Source organism: Gymnogyps californianus, chromosome 3, assembly GCF_018139145.2.
Source record: "Gymnogyps californianus isolate 813 chromosome 3, ASM1813914v2, whole genome shotgun sequence".
Classification (NCBI taxonomy): Eukaryota; Metazoa; Chordata; class Aves; order Accipitriformes; family Cathartidae; genus Gymnogyps; species Gymnogyps californianus.
In genome coordinates, this window is record NC_059473.1 from 62,344,742 (window position 1) to 62,366,401 (window position 21,660).

Below are 21,660 nucleotides of genomic sequence, written 5' to 3' on the forward strand. Positions count from 1 at the left end.
TAACATTGACAGGAGCTGTTTAAATGATAAGGCAAAGTATTTTTTAAATAGTCAGGCAAATATATTTGTCAGATAACACTGCATGTGCAGTAAAACTAAGTTCAGGAATCAAAGGAATTTGGAACCCAAGGCAGCAGCATTTTCTCAGGGTTTCATGTATTCCAAGTGCATCATTTTGTCAGTACAGAGGAGGTGTTTTACATAGTTTCTGAAAATATATTTACACATTTCAATATGGCGCCACTATTGTGCTCACGCACCAGATAAAGCTGAGTCTCAGTAACTGCAACAATAATGAGATACATCAAATGACTGAACAGATGAGCCACTGTTATGGTAGGTTCTCTGTTATTCTCTTTGCCTCATTTTAGAAAGAAATTTGCAACACCAGGTTTTTAATAGAGATGGATCAGGTATTGCAGTCTCTCTCCATCTGCTGTGCCCTTCCCCCTCTTAAAAAATTACAGAGGGGCAATTTGATCACAGGCCTGAAACAGATTTTGAAAGACACATATTTACCATATTAAAAATAAGCAAAAGTTTTTCCAGCTTATCAGGCTTCATAAAATGCTGACCAGTCCTCACCTTTTTCTTTCACTGGGCCATTTTGTTATCTCTATTGGTGTGTTCATTTGGCAATATATTCCCTGTTTTATCAGCAATAAAGTAAAATAAAAGAAACTTTCAGAATTGTTAAGCTCCTAAAACTGTGGCTGAGGTTACTAGTGTGAGTACACAGCATTTCTTAAGCTCAAAAGCTAAATATTTAGCAGACGCTCATCCCAATAAGATGCTGAAGGTGCACCTACTGACGTGCAGTTTTGCCCAAGAGCCTCCTAGCAATTGCACTGTGAGTTTTCTGCTGCAGCCTGCTTAGCTAACGCTAGTGCCCTGCGCGGGAGAGGGTGGAATTTCTGAAAGTCTATAAAATGTCTTACCTGCTGCTACTCAAACAGAAGTAACACAGAGAATTTCAGATTTCACTCTCTCTCTCTGCCAGGATAAGTATTTAAAGGCTTGTTACTCAAAATCTTTTCTGTTTTCTTCCAGCAATTATTTGGTCTAATAATTGCTATTATCTTTCTCTACAAACCTGGTACAGCTATATGTTGTCCATCAACTTTGTATGACGTATGTATTTCAAGGCAGGAATGGATTCCTGGGATTTTCCAATGACAGGAAATGACACCAAGCCTCTGCACACGTCTGCTTTGTACAGAAGCTAAATAGTTATATTTTGGGTTGCTTATAGGATTATAAGGGTTATATAGTTATATTTTGGGTTGCTTCTGGGTTGCTTATCAGCAGGCTGCACTAAGGCTAGCGTGTGATCTGGCAGGGAGATGAAGGGCAAGGTATGAACACAGGTATGGAGATGAATATAAAGCCTTTCTAAGGAGTAGGCAAAAAAGAATTAGTTACGATCATCACTGAGAAGGTTTTAGGGGATAGGTCTGAAAACCAGTCATCCCTAACCCACAAACTATAAACAGGTGCCTGTCTGTGGAGTGATGGGGACAGCTTGGTTTTGCTTGTCATGTCTGATGGGGCACAATGTTGTATACTGGAGAAGCGGAGAATTCGAGAAAACGTGACGTGTTAACCTTCTTCACACACCATTATTGACAACATAAACCTGAATTTGCTCTGGCAGAGATAAGTGAGCAAAGCTGCTCTGGATGGAGCCAATGAAGCCTGCAGTCCTGTGTGCCGGCTGCTCTGCTCTTGAGGACGGACGCGGGGTCCGTGTCCTTGCTCCTGGAAGACGAGTAGGGAGCAGTCCCGTTCCCAGTCAGCCACCACACTGGAAACTGTCGTAGCCAAAACATGGACTTGAAGCCTGTGCTCAGTCCTGCTTCTAAAAACCACCTTCTCTCTCTTTAAATCCCTTGTAATCCAGTATCTCAGCCTCGTCTGGTGGGATTCTCTTTCGGTGGCCAGGAAGCACCACAGGCCCCGTGCTTTCTCGTGTCCTCCCTTCAGTTTAATCAGGGCAAAAATAAGCTGTTGAAAGCGTCTGAGGCGGTAGCGTGTTTGCTTTGGGATGCGCGGTCAGCCGGTGGGGTGGTTTATTGCAGCTGTGCCCTAGGATGGTAGGGGAGGGCGACAGCTGGTCTGTCACAAGTCACCTTGTGTGTGACTTTGCCCTATAAGGACAAGAGCAAGCTCTGACGGGCGTCTCGCCCCATCCCCGGCTTCGCAGAGAGGGACCTGCTGCAGGGCAGCCCGCCGTCCCATCGCGTGGCCGCTGCTTCTGTTTCTTGGCTCTCGCCTTTTGAGACGAGGTCCTCTTGCCCGACCTTTTAATCAAGCGCTTTACCTGAAAGACAGCAGTGCACAGATAATCACACAGATTTCTGAAAGGAGCTGTTTAAATTGTTGATGCTTACTTGGAGGTGCTTAGTTTCAATTCACAGTTTATATATTGAAACAGAGCAGGAGTAATTTAACATGACAGACAAACCCACGTTATCGGAGCGGCTGCAGAAAGGCTGCAGTACTCAGAGTTTGTCCACTAGGTGTAGCTGAAGCCCTGCGTTTCTTATTGATTAAAGTCTTTCAAAGAGCAGCCTTTTAATTTGATTTATTGTATACGTTTTAACCAAATGAAAGGTAGTCAGAGTGAATAGTGATGGATGCTTATGGAGTAGAGCCTTTACCTAATGCAAGAATTACATCTCGGCAATTCCACAACGCCATCACAAAAATTAGGTTAATATGCACAGGGACTCTTTACTCTGGTTCCTCTAGTCCAGACCTTCTAGTCCAGGAGTCTTTTTGACGTGGTTCATTTTACATGTAAATATCGCAAGCAATGAAGTCCTCTATTAGAGGACCTGGGTTTGGTTGTGTGTTTTTCCCTCAGGCTCTATTACTAAGGGCTGTGTTTAAAAGAGGAGGTTGGCTCCACAGAAACCAGTGAAGCAGAGCACTTCTAGATTCCAAAGGTGAACTCTCAGTTAGTATTTTGGCCGAAGGAAGAAAGGGAGAATACTTTGCTTCCTTGCCTCTCCTTCGGATCTCTCTAGCTCTTTCTGTACATAACAGCTTTGCCCTGACTGGTATCCTCATCACTTTGATTGGAGATAAGGCAAAACAAGAAAAGACCTGGTGTGTAAGCCAAATTCAGGAGGTCCATTCTCCATTTTGTTGGGTTATGTATGGTTAGCTTTCAAAAAGCAGCGATCTTGATTTATGAATTGCAAAGATTAACAGGAATTAAAATTATTATCCACCTGTGATTTTCTCAGATAAACTTAATCACCATAATCTAGATCAATGGTGCTCTGGGTCTAGTTCTGACCTAGGTAACTGCTTGGCCAGTGGTGTCCAAGTCAAAAATCAAGGTTTGACTGATGGCTTACCCAGTATAGCCATACCCTTGGGGTCCCTTTTGGAGTGCAGGCAATACTTTATGCCAAAACTGCATTGCACGTTCCAAGTCTAACGCAGTTATTTCAGTTTCCCCTAAGTCACCCCACCAGTGTCAGTGGGCCTAAAAGTGCTCTGAACACATTGTTCATTTTAGGAGGACTATACATTGCTTGGCCAGGGTACACCATAGTGGTGTAAATCAGTCTCAGGTCTTGTAAATCCTTCTTGAGACTCTGGAGTGGTGGTGGTGGAGTCCCTGCTTGGACCAACTTAAAGCGTTGCATGAGCACAGCACTGTAGGTGCAGACATGAACCATCCTCTGTGACTCCAACACTTTGTGTTACGATGATAATTTCAGATTGGATTAAGTCAGGATTCACAATCACTATGATGACTGGGAGCCTATCCGAGGTCCTTATTAACTTAATTCAAATACAACATCACATATTTGAGTATATTCTTAATGTGGTGTTTAGGCCAGGAGTGGATTAGAGTATTTTCTGAACCATATTTTCCTCTGACATTAGCTTATTGTTACTGTTATAATCATTCTAATAATGATCTAGTGGGACTTTCTGATGACTTTTTCCTCAGCATAAGGTAAAATAACCTGAAAATATATTCTTTCTCAGTTTGGGGGGATTTTTTTGCATCACTTTGGTAGCAGGTGGCCTTTAACTACTGAAAAGGAGAGGAAGGTAGATGGAAAGCTGAGTTACATGTTTTCTGCTAAATCTGATTGACTAACATTTTCCTGATTTTTTTTCCTCCCCCACAAAAATGAAGAGCTCCAAACTGCTTTTGGTCAGTGGCTTTTGCCAGCCTCTTTCATTGTGAGGAAATTGCATGTTACTTTTTAAGGAAACCTAAGTACACGCATGCTGAGTACACTTTCATGTATGTCGCATCTTAGGGGTGTAGACATTTTTCTCTTTCTGGTTGTTCTCCTAAAACAGGGAAGAAATAGATGTATATAGTATTTAATGTCCCAACCAATTCAGGCTGCCAGTAAAGCATCCATTGTTATCGGGGGGGTGGGGGGTCGTACTTGGCTTTAGAAAAGCAAGTTGCCAGCTTATGCCTGCTTGTGCCAGCAGTTACCGGGTTCATGATTCCTCAGCATTTGTTGCCCGAGATGGATGATCATGCTGAAATGCTGCATTTCTCTCTTCTTCCACTTTTTGATGAAGGTTACCTGGAAGATTGATGACCTGTGGGTATCCTTGACACCTGACAGTCTAGGAGGGAACAGGATGACAGAACAGGACTTTGAAATTGATAAAGCCTCACAAGGACCCAGCTAGTCAAACGTTAGTTGGTGACATAAAAGGAAAGAGAAGACAGAGCAAGCCAGGTTTAAAACTGTATCTTCTCCTTGTTTGCTCTTGGCTGGCACACAGGAGGTTTCTGGGGCACTTACTGCCCAGTGTGCCCTCCAATAGCTTCTTCCTTTTTGTGATTGTTTGGCAGATAAATGAGGAGGAAGAATAGGACTAAAGATAGATTTTATTTTTCCCGTTCTCTGGTTGGTGAAACAGTCCACAACCTTACAAATAGTGACTATCCTTCCTGCCTGCTCTGCTAGCTGATCTCCTAGTGAGAAAAGGTTACGGCACAGAAGCTAACACTGAAGAGCCTGGAGGTGCAACCAGAGAGCAGGAGCCTGCTGTGCCGGGAGAGTACGAGGATGCAACAGAAATGTGGCTCTGGGGACTTACCCACTGGCTATCTTACAAGACAGGGAAGGCAGGTGGGAGACCAAATGATAAGAAAAAAGAAAACAAACTGAGAAAAGGTAATATTTATTAGTCATTAGAATAACAATATGGCAGCCCCGGGATTTTATTTACATTGTCCTGTGTGGGTTGTCGTAGTGACAACCCCTGAAATGACTCAGAGATCTCACAGATGTCTTATGAATTTAATGAAAATCAGAATTTCAGTTTTCCGTGGTCATGTGAAGTACAGTTCCTTTGTATAGAGAAGATTACTTTATATTGGCTAACATTTAGGCCCTCCAGTCCTATACTTTACCTAACTTAGCCCTCCTTTGTGCAAAGCAGTGCAGTTTTTAGACCATCTTTATTCAAGCTGAGTAGACAGGTCCTATGAATTTCACAACTGATGCAAACCCTTTGCAGAAAGTGAAGGCATATAAAGCACATCAAGACACTGAACATTTTTGTGAGGTGGACCTCCCCTTCTCTCTGATCATGCAACTCTGGTCCTCATGTATAAAGCAAGCATGCTACAATTAAAGTAGAAAAGAATTTGAGCACATCTTGTTCCCATCTGCATGACCTTGGGCAAGTCATTATTTGTTGTGTATTAACATGTAACACTTTATGTCTCAGTTTACCCTTTCAAATAATGAGTACAATGTGCTTTTTGCAGTTCATTGCTGCTTGATGTTGAACCTGCTTAATAGATTATATTAGATCCTTGCATGCAAGCTACTATGCAACTGGAAATCACTGCCACAGAAGTTTGTTCTTACGTCTTTAATTCTAAAAGTTTGATTTAAATATTTTAACCATAGATAACCATGATTTATAGTAAACACGTTTTCTCAGAAAACAGAACTAATACCCCCCCAAAAATAATTAATAAGGTAAACAGTAACTAGTGATGTGTCTTGCAATGCTATAGGAACACAGACAATATTACAGATTGGCTGATGATGATTTCGGAGTATCCAAGTGAAGTAGGATTGTTCTCTCTGATTCCAAGGGGGGTGATAAATAGTTGATTTTTCCCTGGTTCAGCAATTCCCCATGCTCCAACTGGTTTGGGAGTCTCCAAATTACATAACCGCTCTGAGGCTATTGAGAAGCACTGCGATCTAACCCATCCTCTCTTTTAGAGTGCCATTAGAGAAAAAACACTTTTAAAATTCATAGTAGTAGTAGTAGAGTTTTGGATACACATCTGAAGATAGCTAAGACTAAATATTGTGCATATATCTGTCCGTATACTCCTATTCAAGTCCAGGATCTAAATTAGAGACCAATTTGCCTTTCACAATAAATATGACTTGCATAGGCTTTTTATGTACATAAAAGGAAGATTTACTATATTCTAACAAATTAGTGACATTGGTGCCACCTCTCGTATTTGTCTTTCAGCTTAGTAAAATACAAAAGTCACTCTCACCTGATCTTTTCTTTATTCATCCTTTCATCTCTTGGGTTTTATTTTCTTCTTTACTCATTTGATCCCCCAAATGCTGTTATGTTTAATAAGGTGGTTCTACCTAGACAGCTAGAAAGTCCTTATAAAAAAATCCAATTAACACCATTTCACAGTTTTGATCTGTTAATGCCAATATACCTTTTGCATCCTTTTGTGTTTTCCACATAGTGATTCTCTTTCCACGCATGTCTTAAAATAGGTCATTGGTATTTACATCAGCAGCAGTTTTAGACATCACACAGTAGTGCTGCCAGCTCTGCAGATCACCGCATGGTTCCTTCTGAACTAGCAGTTAATCAGCCACCCTGTCATTATCCTATAAAATAAGGTTCTCATTAGGACTTATTTCACTATCACTGTCTCTCTTATTTTCCCCCTTCTTTCTACACATCTTTATCTTTCAGCACAAATGTCCCCCTCATTTCCAGGCGTTGTGTAAGTGTTATCTCAATCTGCGTTGTTCCCATTGTGTCAGTCCCTATTCTTCCCTCCGGTAGTCTTAGACAGGTTAGTCATAACCTCAGTGTTGCTCAGCCCCCCGCCCCCCTCAGCTTACTTATGATTGTCAGCAGAATTTGGACCTCGTCCTTTCTAGAGAAAGATGTTTGGCTCTAATTACAAGATGCTTTACCGCCCATGTACAGCCCGTACAGCTGAGAGAGCTAGCCTTCAATTTCTAATTTGCTTTATTCTCTGTGCTGCTCACCAGCAGGTACTGCTTGGGAAATCAATGGCAGTTCCACACACGGAGCAGCTGCAGGACTGAGCCTTTAATAAGTCTTTTCCATTTCTAATTTTTATAAGCCAGGTCTAGCAGCAATCTAAAAAAAAAATGTTGCATATTGATAATGAAACTGATGCAAGTGAACATTACTAGCAAATAGACGGGGCTAGAAAAGGGAGGGAAAGAGAAAAAGCTACTTCATACAAAGCAAGTCAGTTTACATTATCTTACTGGAATAGATAATTTCTTTTCTACAACTCACCCTTGACCAATGTACGGTTGGCATTTAAAAGACTTCCAAATTACGCCTGATATGTGATTTACAGCATGATCACATCTGAACTGAGCCCAGAGATTTCCCCTGGCAGGTTCACAAAATGTCCAGGGTTGACGGTTGACTTGGCCGAACTCTGTTCCCACAGTCTGTTGATAGAAGATCATTTCTAGCTAGAGGAGCATCATTTTAAAATTAAATTAGATTAAAAATGGACTGTTTAAGGATTCAGTACCTTTTTGAAGTTTCATGCTAGATTTTATGTTAGCTTATAATGGTGTAAATCAGCAGTAACTTCACTGCAGTACCAGAATAACTGGAAACAGCTAATACTGCTCTTTTCCTTCCCCATAAATTACCTGTATATATTGGAGAAGAGTTGTTTCCAAACTGCAGAGATGCATTCAGGTGTGACTGCATGCCTTACCTGAGGGAGTCCTTTACCTTATGCGTGATTTTTCAAGTCAAGCTATTCTCCACTTTGCCAAATTCTTCAAATAGCACATAGCATAATGTATTTATGAGAAGTCTATCTCTTGGGCAAGCTGAAGCGGTGGAAATTGCCTAGAGAAAATTGAAACCCTGATAATTGATTTTGCTTGCTCTTAAGGTTTCAAAAGACTTGAATCTTTCCAAGAATAAATCAAAAACTGTTCAGTAGCAAACCGTGGGGAATTCCTCCAGATTCTTAGAGTGGTTTCCTTGCTAAAATTCAGAAATTATATTCTTACTGATGTAGATTAAGAATTAAATTATTTGCTTAAAATAGTTTAGTCTGTTGCCTACTGGGATTTTCTGTGTCAGCTAATTTGGCTGCATTATTAACTGCCATTAGTAGCCAGGATCTTGGAGTTGTAGAAGAAAAAAACCTGGCAAATCTTAAGTATATAACAAAACCTTCAGGCCATAAAATCTTATTAGAAGGCAAATCATAACCTCCCAACCCTTTTGAGATTGATTTGGAGCTAGGAAATCTGTAGAAAATCGATGCAGTGTGGAACACCTGCTTTGTGTATGCAAATAAATGCAAATATGTTATTTTTTTCCCTTTTATTTTTTCATTGACACAGGACTAAGCAAGACAGAAATTATTCCCAAGAGGTCACCATGCAAAATGTCTGATTGGTCCAGATGTTTACAACATTTCTATAGAAGTAAATTAAACCCAGTGGAGATCGGTCTTGACAGACTTTGCGTTGGGACCTCATGGGGCTCTCCCAACACTGGTTCAGTTGTAGCTGCCTACAGCAGGGAAACGCTGCCAGACTCAGCAAGCTTCTGACTTCTAGACCACTGCTCACACATCACCGTGCTTCTGTGTCTCAAGACCTTTATGAGGCTCTTTCTAAATTCTAATTATACGTTTTACGTTATAGGCGTTTCTAAATTCTTCATACACGCTATACTTCCATTATATGTCTTACATGCATCCTTGTTACTATATAATATCATGTTATAAGTATATTATATAATTATGTAATGGCATAAGTATATTATGGTACATATTTAAACAGAATGGATCAATTTTATTTCCAATATAATTGACTGAAATAGTGGTATTATGGGAATTGGTTCTGCCCAGGTACAATATAATTTGAAAGACTTGTATCTTTCCAAAAATAAACAAAAACCTGTTCAGCAGGAAAGCCATGAAGAACTCCTCCAGGTTCTTAGTGGGGTTTCTGTGCTAGAATCCAAAAATTATGCTCTCACTGATACAGATCTGGCACTGAAGTGGCAGACCACAGCAGTTCACTGCAGTCTGCTTCCCCATGTATGACAGGACCGGGAATGGTTGTCTCCAGATTTTCTTGTGCTGCTGGCAAGCGGGGTCTCATGGAGCAGAGCAGCTACAATTTACAGAGGGGTGCAGACAGCTCTTTTCTGGCCAGTGCAGAAGGCAGGAGACCCTCCCCAGCCTCTTCACCTTCTTTCAAGAGACTGGCCTGCAGGCCAAATCAGTCTGTGTGGCTTCCAGGGGATATTAGGGCTTCTGCAGAAATTAAGCTTTCGTTTAGGTGGAAGAAGAATTAAGGCTTGCCATTGCTTGTGGTGAAAAAGAAACCCTCAAAACTTCTTAAAGTGGTTTTAGCCAACACAGTATTGCCTTCAGACAGAGTCTGCATTTTTTAAAGCCCTTGAGCATTTGAGAGACAGACTCTAAACTTGAACCATCGGTCTTTTGCCTAAGCCTTCCCATGGCACACAAAAAGAATACACAAAACCCCCAAAAGTAACTGTTTCAATGCCAATGACATTAGCACTGGAGGGAGGGGGGAGAGCATCAGCAGGTAAGAGCTGAATGTTGCAGTTGAGGAAAATGGCCTGGGGAAAGAAAGGAAGAAATATGTCAGAAAGAGATAGGAAGAAAACCCAAAAGCTTCAATAGCATTGACTTAATGATGAACTTGTCCGTCCATTTGGTAAGGCTGAATGCATTGAATATCATATAAGGCAAATGATAAATTTAGGTAGAAATTTACTTATTAGGGTTTTTTTCCCCTGGGAAGCCTATGTCTTCAGCAGATTTATGCTGATGATGATTATGTTTAATCCAGAAACAGGCAATTTCTGTGTAATATTACCAAGGACCTCAGTGGAAATGCCACTGCGCAACAAAGAGAGTGTAGGGTTATGGATATGCAATCCAGCTCACTACTGAACACAACTGAAAAAGAAATTCAGCTTTGTTACAGCAAATTCTCAAGGAGTGTTCTAGCTTTAATATGAGAAAGGTATATTTCTCCTCTTTCTCATGGATTAGAGAAAGCTTTTCTTTCTCTTCCCCTAAACAGGGATATGAAATGCCCAAAGCATTGCAAAAGCAGAAACCTCAGAAGCAGTGCAGGTTTCACAGAGAGCATTTTCAGCTAGCTCTCTCCTCAGCTTGCCATATCCAGCCATCCCAGCGTGCAGAGTCCGAATGCCAGTCGGTCAGTCATCCTCAGCATGTAAATTGCCTGCATGGAAGTTTCAACACACTCCTCTAAATTTCTCAGTCTGAGTTTCCTTTTCCATTCTTAAGGTGGTTGTTCTCACAGGCCAAAATCCAACAGATCCCTTTTAATCTTCTGGAGCTACACACACATACTCCCCACATACTCAGGAACAGTGATTTTATCTGCTCCTTTGTGTTCCCTGACTGTACCAGAGACTGTTTTCTTTACTTGCATATTTAGGAACAATTCAGAACATGTAGCTTTGGATTTCTTGTAGCTAATTTTTATAATGATGACCCCAACTAATTTGCTGTTATCAGTACATTCTCATGTCTCAAGGACATGACCAGGTTCCCACCACCTAGTGAATCCTTGCATGTGATTTGAGCTGCAATAAGGATCTGTGTGTATGCTGTCAGTCTGTTGCAAAAATGAGCTAACACATAATAGCTTTAACCTCGGTGAAAGAAGGCAAAGCTGAACGTGTCTTGCCTTGTGTTTGCCAAGGAGTGAGGATATGCTGGAGTAACTTTCTGCAACTCAGATTTTGATCTCAGAAACCCTGGAGCTGATTTTATTTCAAAAGAAGTGAACAGGGGACTGGAACAGGAGAATTCTCCAGTCAAAACAGGAGGAGCATAAGGAGCCCACACAAGCACTCTTATCTTCACTAGTATTCTGCTGGCTCGCTCTGCCCTGTCACAAACAACTCCAGAGCTTTATCTTCTCTCAAAACACTTCCAGCTGGTTTCCAACCCCCTCCAAAAGATTCACAGAAGCAGCTCCCCACCTTGCAAGCTCCCTTTCATTATCCTTAAATCTGTGACTTTCTTAGGAGCACTACCGAGCCACCACCAGTCTCTGAAGAAGATTCGAAGAACTGATTTTTCCTTAAGCCACAATGCCCATGCATCCCCAGATAATATGAGCTGCCTTTTCCAAGTAGATAAATAAGATTAATGAGAAACCACACCAAGTATGTTCTTTCTGCCCCACAGACACTATCTTCACAAATACAGCAGGACCTTTAGTCCTCTCCAGTGAAGGTCTGGGATGCTGTTAACATACGGACTATTTCTGAGCCAGTACTTCTTGATACTCAGCTGCCCAGTACTGTTTTCTCTTATATCCCTTGTAAATCAGATGCAAAACATTTCTGGATCCTCTAGTGCCATGCAACAATAGGTCCATTTGAGGGCTTACTCCAAAACATTGTACCATACATGTGTTTTTCCTCCTAATGTTGTTCTGAGCCTTACTATTTTTCACTGGAGCCAAAGTCCCATTTCTCTTCTCATAGCACTGGCTGCCGCTTCCAGTACCAGCCTATCGCTTCTCAGTTGTTTGCATATTTGTGCATTAAACTGACCTACATCCCTCTCTAGGGAGTGGGCAGCAGATGGTCCTGAGGCCATCTGGCATCTCAAGACGCTGCCTGAGTGGCTTGCGGGTCACAGAAGTGGGAGATGCTGGTCGCTGGATAAACAGCGTGCAGCTGAGCTCCCTGGGGAGTGCTCTGCTTGTTCGTATAAACAACTTTGGGCCAATGTGAGCCAGCACGGTGACATGCAGAGAGTAGGTCAGACAGGTTACCTTGGCAGCAACGAGAACATTTGTTTGGGAGCTACTGGGATCAGGGGGACAGCTACACCAGCCATCTCCATTAGCCTTGCCACCCCCGTGGGAAAAGATGGTCAATTCACTGGAGGGGCACCACGGTGGCTGGGGCTGGAGCACTCGTGGGTGAGGAGAGGTTGGGGGAAGCTGGATGTTCAGCCTGGAGAAGAGACAGCTTTGGGGGCCCCTAACTGCAGCCCCACAGTACCTACGAGGAGATTATCAGGAAGACAGAGACAGGCTCTTCATAGGGGTGTAAGGTGGGAGGACAAGAGGCAAAGTTCAGGCTAGGTATAAGGAGAAACTTTTTCACCACGAGGACAGTCAGGCAGAACAGGCTTCCCAGAGAGGTCATGCAGTTTCCATCCTCAGAGGTTTTTAAGACTAATATAAAGCCCTGCGAGACCTGGTCTAAGCTCACAGCTGAGCTTGCTTCGAGCAAGAGGTTGAACTAAAGACCTCCTGTGGTCCCTTCCAGCCAGTGAGTCTATGGTTAAGAATCAGTCTGGTTTTTAACAAATCCTGCCCAAATCCCAGGTTGCAAAGGGCAGTCACAGCTGCGAGCTCACATTATGGAAAGCCATCCTGGGTCTTTCTGGTGCAGACAGAAAAATTAGACCAAGTTTGACCAATCCATAGTCAATACAGACAAATTCCACGCAGCACAACATGTCAAGTCATTGAAGGATTGAGACTTAATTCTCAAGGGTAGCAGCTGTGTATGAATCTTTCCTTTATTTTCTCTTTCTGAGGGCCCGAGTCTCTAATCTCTCATGCTATCTCTGTCGGAGCAGGGAATAGCCAGCATAGCTGGTTTACACTGCCAGCTAGCAGGCAGCCTCCCTGCTCGCCTATCAGAGCCAGTCCCCTGCAAAGCATGCATTCAGTCTCCGCAGTGTTTGCTCCTGCTGTGTCATTCTGTCCTTCCCCCCTCGCTTGGTCTTCCCGTCCCTCTTCCCTTGGTGGCAGGATTACAGTACCGGTGTCCTGCTGCTGGCGTGCCCTTGTCTGAGCTTTCTGCCTGACTTTTTTTCTCCGCTCAGCTCTTCTCTTTGCTCCGGTAAGTCTGATGAACAGCTTCCTTGCTGTCACTGCTTGGTGGCATGGTGCAAGGGGTTTAATCTAAGTACTTCCCTTTGGGACTGTCAGCCCACGTTTTCTAGGAATAGCCTTAAAAGCCTGGGCACCGTCTGATGTGTGAGGAAAACAGGCGAGCATCTAAGGCTGTTGGTGAAAGTAAGAAATGCTTCTCTAAAGAGTGATCAAAAAAGTTTAAGCTGAGTTTGGTAGAGCTTGCCTTTAAGTGAGACTAGGGGCCATGGCTCGTTTGCTACAACAGTAAGTGATCAAGATTCAGGTGCCACATGAGACTTCAGAAAGTCTCTGAGTCCGGTTCTTTCCATGCTTGTATGGAAACCTGCTACGAAACCTCCAAACTTTTGTTCAGTTTTGTACTAGAAAATTGTGCATAAATCATAAAGCTATTCAAATGTAGCACATCATAGTTGATAAAGCTGATTTTATCACTGCTTTCTGAAGTAATACATAGGACAGTGTCTAGGCTATAACAAGGCACTTGTATTTTTCTGGAGGGTAACTGGAGTAGTGTGGGCCATTCCAGAGTTTTAATATGTGCTGCTTTGAGGTGTTACTGTAGTTCAATCTGGTGTTATGTCAAGGTAAAAATTCAGATTTTATCAGCATATGTTGGCTGGTGTAAGTATATGAAACACTTTGTTTTAGAGAATTGTGTGTGTGTGTATGTATGTGAATTTTGAGCATAAAGTGCTAAATACCATTACCCATTTTAGAAGTGCTTAAAATAACTCCTGGCTGCAGAGCAGGTGCCATGTGTCCTGCTGGATACATGGGGAGGCAAGAGCTAAATATAGACCAGTTTGTAAACCCTCCAGAAGCCCAAGCTGCAAGAAGGGAAGGAGGAAGCAATTCCCGTGAGAAGAAGGGGGAAGCGCTCTGTTTAAAAAAGCTAAACAAAACTCTGCGGCAGATATGCAAGACAGTCTGCCAGAGAAGCTAAGAAGAGGACGTTTGTTTTGTGCTCTGTTCGTGCCGGGATGGTGCCTCGGCAGCGGGGCCCACTCCAGCGGTGCGAGAGGCTGGCTGAGGCGGCGCCCAGCACAGGCGACAGGTTTCCCAGCAGCAGCAGCAGGATGGCTGTTGCAGCTCTGCTAAATCAGGCGCTGGCGCTTGCTGACTGACCTTTTACTTTGGAGGTACTGTCTGATTTCAAAGCACAGCGCAGGCAAATCGTGCCGTAAACGTGAAATGTTAAGGGATATGGTCAGAGACAAACAAACTCAGCACGTTATCAGACTGAGCTTAGCAGCACACCTTTTTCTGTTGCCTCTGAGTGCAGCTGTGGCTACGCTGTGGGCTCAGCCCGGTTTTATGCCTTTGGGGCCAACCGCAGACTGCTGCTGCCCCAAGCACCAGCTCATTGTGGGACAGCAGGCATGGCCACGAGTCCTCCTACAGAAAGGCATCAGCCTGGGACCAATGTCTGTCACCTCCCACCCGAGACTGGAGGTGACCCGTGCCCCAATGCACTCCATTGCTCTCCTGGGTTATCCCAAGTTTTTAACGGAGGAAGGAGGAGAATGGAGAAGAGCCTCTCCCACAGTGGGGAGGCAGTAGCACCCTATGGCTCTCAGGGATGTTTCCCGTTGGAGGAGAGGAGGACGAGAGTGACTATCTGTAGGCAGCAACCACAAGTGTCTGGGATCAAGCTTCCATCCAAAACACCAGGGCCACAAAAGACACTGATCTCAGGGCTGTGAAACAGGTCCAGGATTTGGGAGTGCAGGAGGAAAAGAGTAAACAAGATGCAATGTTCAGACTCAGTCAGATAACTGGTCAGTCCTCCCCCTCGCCATAAAACAGGATAAGGCCGTGTTGGAAATTCAGGTGCCTGGAGGCAACAGTAATGGTAGTAGGAGTCGCAAAACTCAAGAGGTGGATAGTCTAAAATTGGGCAAGTCTAAAATTCCTTGAGGAACCAAGGAATTCCTCTTCTGGGCTCAGTCACCTAATTTTTAGGCATTACTGTGTCTAAGATGATAGCGTATAATGTAAACACTTTGGGTCTTGCTGAGATTGGCACCGAAAGACTTTTATGGCCTGATAAGGAAGAATTCCTGATGTACATCAAGGTTAAACAGGCTGGCGCATGAGGAGGACTGGGGCCAACTGCGTAAAATCTCCCAGCATCAAAGGCTGTAAGTGGGCTGCTCTCAGCAGATGAGAGCTGCCCTGTCTCCCTAAATATAAACTCCGTGACGCTGTGGAAGCCGTTACACAAAACAAGGTACAGAAGTCTTAACAGGCGTTGTGTTCATGCTTGAAAGCAGTTGTCAGACCTCTGGTTTAGCCTGAAGAAGAATGGAATAAAACATTAAAATATTTATTCGTGTGTGTAAATACAATCCCCGGTATGACCCGGCAGGTGGGCACCCTTGGGTTAAAGGTTCATCGCTGGGTATTTCTGTGGTTCCTGCCTGCTCACCGTTCCAGGCTGGTGGCCTGAACCTTAGCAGATGTGTATTGCCATGGTTTCAGAGACTGATTATAACTAATCCCTTTCTAGCCAGGAATGTATGTTAGGGAAGATTTCCTGCGAGGCCAGCTTTTAAACATCTTGTGTCCTTGATTCTAAACACCCAGTTTCTCTTTCATTCACCCGTGTTTTTCCCTTATTACTGAGAAACACCGTGCATAAATCGATTGCCGCTGTTGATTTAAAGCCTACTGTGTTTGCAGGCGTGCTTCGTGATTCACGTAGGAGGAAACCTTTAGCTGGATGGTGCTGCTCCATGAGCGATGCAGCTGGGAGTTGGGAGGCAGCCAAGGGAGAGAGTCGGGGTGCAGTGAGAACCGTGTTGACTTGTGCCTTCTTACAAAGAGGGGGAGATAGTCGGAAGAGAAATTCATATTTGGAAATGAAGCATTTAGCGATCCTGTTCTCCTTCTGTGATGAATGTATTACAAAAATAGCTAGTTTAAATTGCGGATATACCTTGTGAGACTTTTGTTCTGTCTAGACAAGAGCTGGTGATGCTGGGTTTTCTAGCTGATTGATCGCCAAATGCCAATTAGCTCAAATTAATGAATACAATTATAAACACTAGTCTGAACGTCAGACATAAACACATATTTTGTGGAGCTTCTAGCTTAGCATCTACAATAATCTCACTGACCTTGAATTAATTGACGATCAATTAACTCTAGTTAAAACAAGATCGCAAACTGTAGTCTAACATTCATGCTACCTGGAATTATTTACCTAAATTGCACATGTAGGGTCTAATCTTTCAATGTAAATTAAACTCGATATGACATCAAATCAGATGGATATAATTTTACAGTCACTTTGCAGTGATATAATGACCATGCCACAAGCAGGAAGGAAAGAATGGGATGTGTCTGACAGGGTCTGTGAGACCAGGTCCAGCCGCCTTCCCAAGCCGTTCCTGCTGGCGAGTTGTATCTGTGGGAGGACCGCAGGGGCATGGATTTATAGCTAACAGTTTTCAAGCACATGCTGAGCCCTACTCAGAGCTTTCAATTATTTGCTTGAGAGATGATAAACCCTAATATTTGACTATCTTATCTGTAAGCGCAGATAAATACCTAGACAATCAAATCTTGAAAAACGTTGCCTTAGCAATGGCCATCACTGCACTTCCAAACATCACTTTGACTGGGGAAAGTTTAATAACAAACACTGAGTCATGTATCACAGTAAATTACATCTCTCTTATCATATACCGCCTTTGGCCAAGTTAGTTTATGATTTTGAAAGCTGTAGAAATTTAGATGCCATACGTTACGGCCAACTGAACAGGGAACAAAATGCTTCCCAGTTATCTCCATGTTTTCAAAGCAAGTTGTCTTTTAAAAAATAAGAAAGCAACTACCTCAGACACTGGAACAGAACAAAGAAAGCAATCTTCTTCCTCTCTTCGTTCTCCACTGGCACCATTGTAAATCATATCATCAAAGGGAGGAACAAAAATCAGCCTGAGAAAGAGAGAGAAAGGACTCATGGCTATAAAGAGTACAGAGCCTGTAGTCAAGCAGAAGCGGGGGCTAGTTGCAGGGCGAGACCCAGCTGTGCACCCCGCACCTCTGCACTACCTTGTGAAAGCAATGCAGTGGTGACAGCAGCTCTGCTGGCACTCTCAGAAGGAAGGAGCCTTCTCTACACTGAGTTTTCCAGCCGCATGCAGTCAGAGATGCTGTTTCTGCTGGCTCACACCTTGCAGGAGCTGGGAGCAGGTGCCCGGGATGCTCTCGCTGACACCCTCATCGCCAGGTCTTGGGTAAGCCGGAGCAGCCTCCGGAGGAACACAGACACATCGGGGGCTCTGTATTTGCCCGGCTGAGTGCAGCTGCTCAAAGACATGGGAAAACAAAAGCTTCCCTTTGCAAATTGGGAACACATTAGCTGAAATATGCCCTAGAAAACACCATGGACTATCAACCCATGTTACGCCCAGTTGGTTTTACTTCACTGTGATTTATTCCATATTTTGTACTTTGTCAAACAAGCTGTCAGCAGCACACAGCAAGTACAAAAGAAGAGTGGTTTATAGCTGCTTATCTTATTCTTTGCTGTTATTGTGACACTACCAAGCCAGGCCTCTTGTAGATCAAGCACCACGCTGGGCTCTCCAAGAGCACAGCGCAATTTTCAGTACACCAGTTTCATTTAAAAGATTCCTTTTTCCTGATTATTGACTTAAGATGTGCTGACAGGGGAGAAATAGGAAATGAAACTGATGCAGCCCTGAAGTGAAGCTGCCCATATCGGTAGCCAGTGTTGCGGGTAAACAGATCAAGAAAAGTAAACGTGTGGCAAACAGTATGTTCAGGGAGGGAAATGGTATAAATGACTCGGGTGTCATTTCATGTGTTATTGCTGGTAATGGGAATAAGAGGTTTTGATTTTTAAGTATTAGGTTTGGGCAGGCTTTTCCTCTTGGAAAGTATGCAATTTGCTTTCCTCCCTGCAGGCAAATCACCTTGGTTGTTTATTTAAGTGTGACATATTTATCAAGCCAGAGCCCATGGATGAGCTGCCGTCCCAAATTCTACATAAAAAAATCACTCACGTGCTGGCCGAGCTTTGGGAACAGTTAGATGACTAATTCTGTATGCTTTTAAATTAACCCCCTATTTGTTTGCTGTCAGGTACTGCACCAAGCATGGAGAATGACCAGTCTCCCACCTCACCTGGGAAGGACATCCAGGGGCAGAGCGGGGACAAACCTGCCCCCAGCTCGCAGCCCCCCGCTCCAGCCCCCGCGGAGCAGCCGAGCGCCCAGCCCGAAGCAGCCGTGTGCGACATCTCGGAGGAGCTGAGCCGGCAGCTGGAGGACATTATTAAAACCTACGGGTCTGCCGCAAGCCTGATGGAGAAGGAAGGCGCCGCTATGGGAACCGACAGGCCTGAGAAGGGAGAGCCAGGCAGCGTGGAGGATGCGGAGTATGAAGATGCAAATGAGGAGAGTGAGAAAGAGAAGCTGGCTCCTGGGGATGCTTCCAGAGCAAAGGAGCCCAGCGGCAGCAAGGAGCAAAAGCTGGAGAAGAAAATCCTGAAAGGACTAGGCAAGTACTTGCATACTTACACAGCCCTTCTGTGACCAGAAGTAAAAACTCCCTGGTCCTTGCTCTTTCCCATGTTAAGCCTCTGCCGTGGATGATAGGGACCTCTAGTTACCACTGAAAATTACGGTGACTGTTACAACTTTTCTCTAACTGATAATTATTTTCAGCAGTTACCCAACAGATACATGTAGGCTGTATCAGATATCAGTCCTTTTAAAAAGATGAAAGCTTAGGATTGTATCACACAATTCTGATGTACTACTGGGCCACCCAAACTAGTTAGCCAAAGCTGTGAGTCTGACGACACACTGCGTGAAGTTGCTTCTTAGACGAAGGAAAACCTGGCCTCTCATTTGTGCCTCAGTAAATTTTTTCTTCCCCTGCTTCCTCAGGTATGACTTCTCACCAGTCATATGGGTGCTAATGGTGCTACTATGTGGAATGGGAATCTGCAGAACAAATTCACTGTTATGCCCAGGTTATTTTTCATCTAGCAGACCTCCGGACTCATGATGGACTATACGAAAGAAGCCAATATGCTTGTTCTCTCTAAGCGCGGTGCTTGGAGAGCACCTCGGCCATGGCAGGGCTCTGTTAGCTGAGCTAGAAAGAAGTCTCAGCCAGTTTTTGTGAAGTATGTCCTTTCTGCTGGGCAGCCACTAGAGAGCAATGTAGTTACATCCCAATCTAGCAAACACGTAATTTATTTCCCTTCCTGTATTTAACTCCCGCCAATCTTCCAGCCTCTCCTTTGGGTGAGAACACAAACCCAACCGCAGACTAAGCCTATAGAAAAATCACTGCAGGACGTTCTTACAGACAAGGGACTAAGCATAGGACAGAGCACGGATTTTTTTCCCCAAATTCCTTGAATGTCCAGGAGAAAGAGAGTTCCTCAGTTTCTACTGCCTTGGCTTTGGTGCAGTTATTGGTACCTCTCCAAGATCAGTGAAAACACTACCAAAGCACAGTTCCCCAGCTGCACTTGCAACATTTTTCACTCCAGTATTTGATTTTAGCTCTCTTCAACTTATTTATACTGGTGCTGTAGAGAGAACTTAGTGTGAAATAGTGGATTTTCTCCACTGCACTAGACTTGAAGTAGAAAAAGTCCAGCCTAAAGAAAGCAAATTTGCTCTCACAGCCTCAGGAAAGAGGAGCATTTGAAAAATGCCAAGCCTCTGGCACCACAGCCATCCTTATCTCCAAGAGACACCAGGGACATTTTGTATTTGATGAACAAGTGGTGTTCAAGCTCCAGCTCATACTCAGGGCTGAAATGAATACCAAGAGGTATCAGAAGAGAAGCAATAAGTAAATGGCTATGCAGTGATTTAGCTGTGCACGCCCAGATAGTTATTAGACTGTCTCTGGTATCCATACTCTCTTCACCAAGTCAGGGAACTGATTTACACCACTATCATGTAACCCAGACCTGGCTGGCAGTACCCGCTGCTCTCTTACTGTTTCCATCCACACCATAGTCTCCGTATCTAACTTAATCTTCCTTATGTCTTGTACAGGTTGAGCAGCACAGGAGCTGAGTACACCAGCTTTGATCAGTTTTTGCCTGCAGAGATATCTGGTTTCTGAGCCTTCAGGGTCCAGGCCCTTTCCATCCTATTTCAGTCAAATGTGCCATATATGTGACCCAGTCATGTTGCAAAAACATTAAATGAAAATCAGATTATACAGGACAAAAGCATTTCACAGCCAATGCTTTTGCTAGAAGACAGCACATTACTGAGGTCTGGAATGGAGGAAGATTCAAGCATGCTTGTTCTTATGGGGAGAAGAAAAACCCAGAAATTCATAGCAAAAATTATTCCCTTCCTTCCAAAATGCCTCATTTCTCACCGAGTTTTTACAGATCCATGCGTCAAGCAACCAATTTCATAACAGTACATCAGCTACAAACTACCTCTACCATCAGATCTCTGCTTTTTTTTTTTAAGGGAAGGAAGCCACCCTACTGATGCAAAGCTTGAACAAGCTGAATACTCCAGAGGAGAAGCTGGACCTGTTATTTAAGAAGTATGCTGAGCTGGTTAGTACAGCATTGGTTCTTTTCTGTGCAAACTGTCTATACAGGAAGGTATAAAAAACATATGCCATGCAGCATGGTCAAACCTCATGTAGTAGTAGCGTCTGTCCTGTTAAGTGAATCCCAAAATAATTGTCAGGGTCAAATAATCAATTATGGGTGAGAAGGAGAAAAAAAATTAAAAGTGAGGAAACCAAGCCAGACTTTGGGTTAAAAAGTTGATGGGCAGAATATTTGATCTTAAAGGCGAATCTACCTAACTGACCCACACTGGAGACTAGTGTCTAGGCTCCTGCCTTCACCTTCTGCAAGGAGTTTTGCATATCTTTGTATGCGGTATTGCTTTAAATTACGTATCCATGATTCAATCAAAATGAAAATAATACAGGGCTTAGTATAAAATGTTAGGAAGCAGAAAATCAGAAAATAGAGAGCTGAGGCTAATCGTGAGAGAAACCACAACACAGTGAAATGAAGAGTCAAAGCCCCTGCCACCATAACGTCACCCCTGTAACAATGCCACCTACCTGACTCTGTTCTCTCCGCACTTAAGATGGGTTACTTTCAGATCAAGTATTTTCTTCTAAGTAGTTAAATGACTCTATGGCCATAAGCTGTGGAAATCTTACAAATGAAAAGGCTGCAGCATTTTACAGTTTGTGGAGTACTGAAAAATGTGCCAAGCAGAACATTGACTTTATAATTGGTTTTATGCACAGATGTGTCCATGTCTCATCATAATGTAAAGTTCAGCTTTTCCTTTTTTTCCTGTAAAATTCTCTGATTTCATAAATTGGGCTCAGGCTGTTTATGGTTTAGCGTGTACTTAAAGGGACTTCATGCCCACGGATTAACTGAAATAGGTCT

At 43.4% G+C, this 21,660-nt stretch overlaps 1 protein-coding gene across 1 annotated transcript in view; it reads left to right on the forward strand.

Moving 5' to 3' along the window:
- Window positions 1-13,142: 13,142 nt before the first annotated feature.
- Window positions 13,143-21,660, forward strand: part of TXLNB (taxilin beta) — a 34,827-nt gene continuing 26,309 nt past the window's right edge. The window contains exons 1-3 of the mRNA XM_050894306.1: window positions 13,143-13,182; window positions 18,333-18,749; window positions 20,705-20,796. Coding sequence (XP_050750263.1) covers window positions 18,347-18,749; window positions 20,705-20,796 — 495 coding nt within the window. The 5' untranslated portion in view covers window positions 13,143-13,182; window positions 18,333-18,346. The remainder of the gene's footprint in view (window positions 13,183-18,332; window positions 18,750-20,704; window positions 20,797-21,660) is intronic.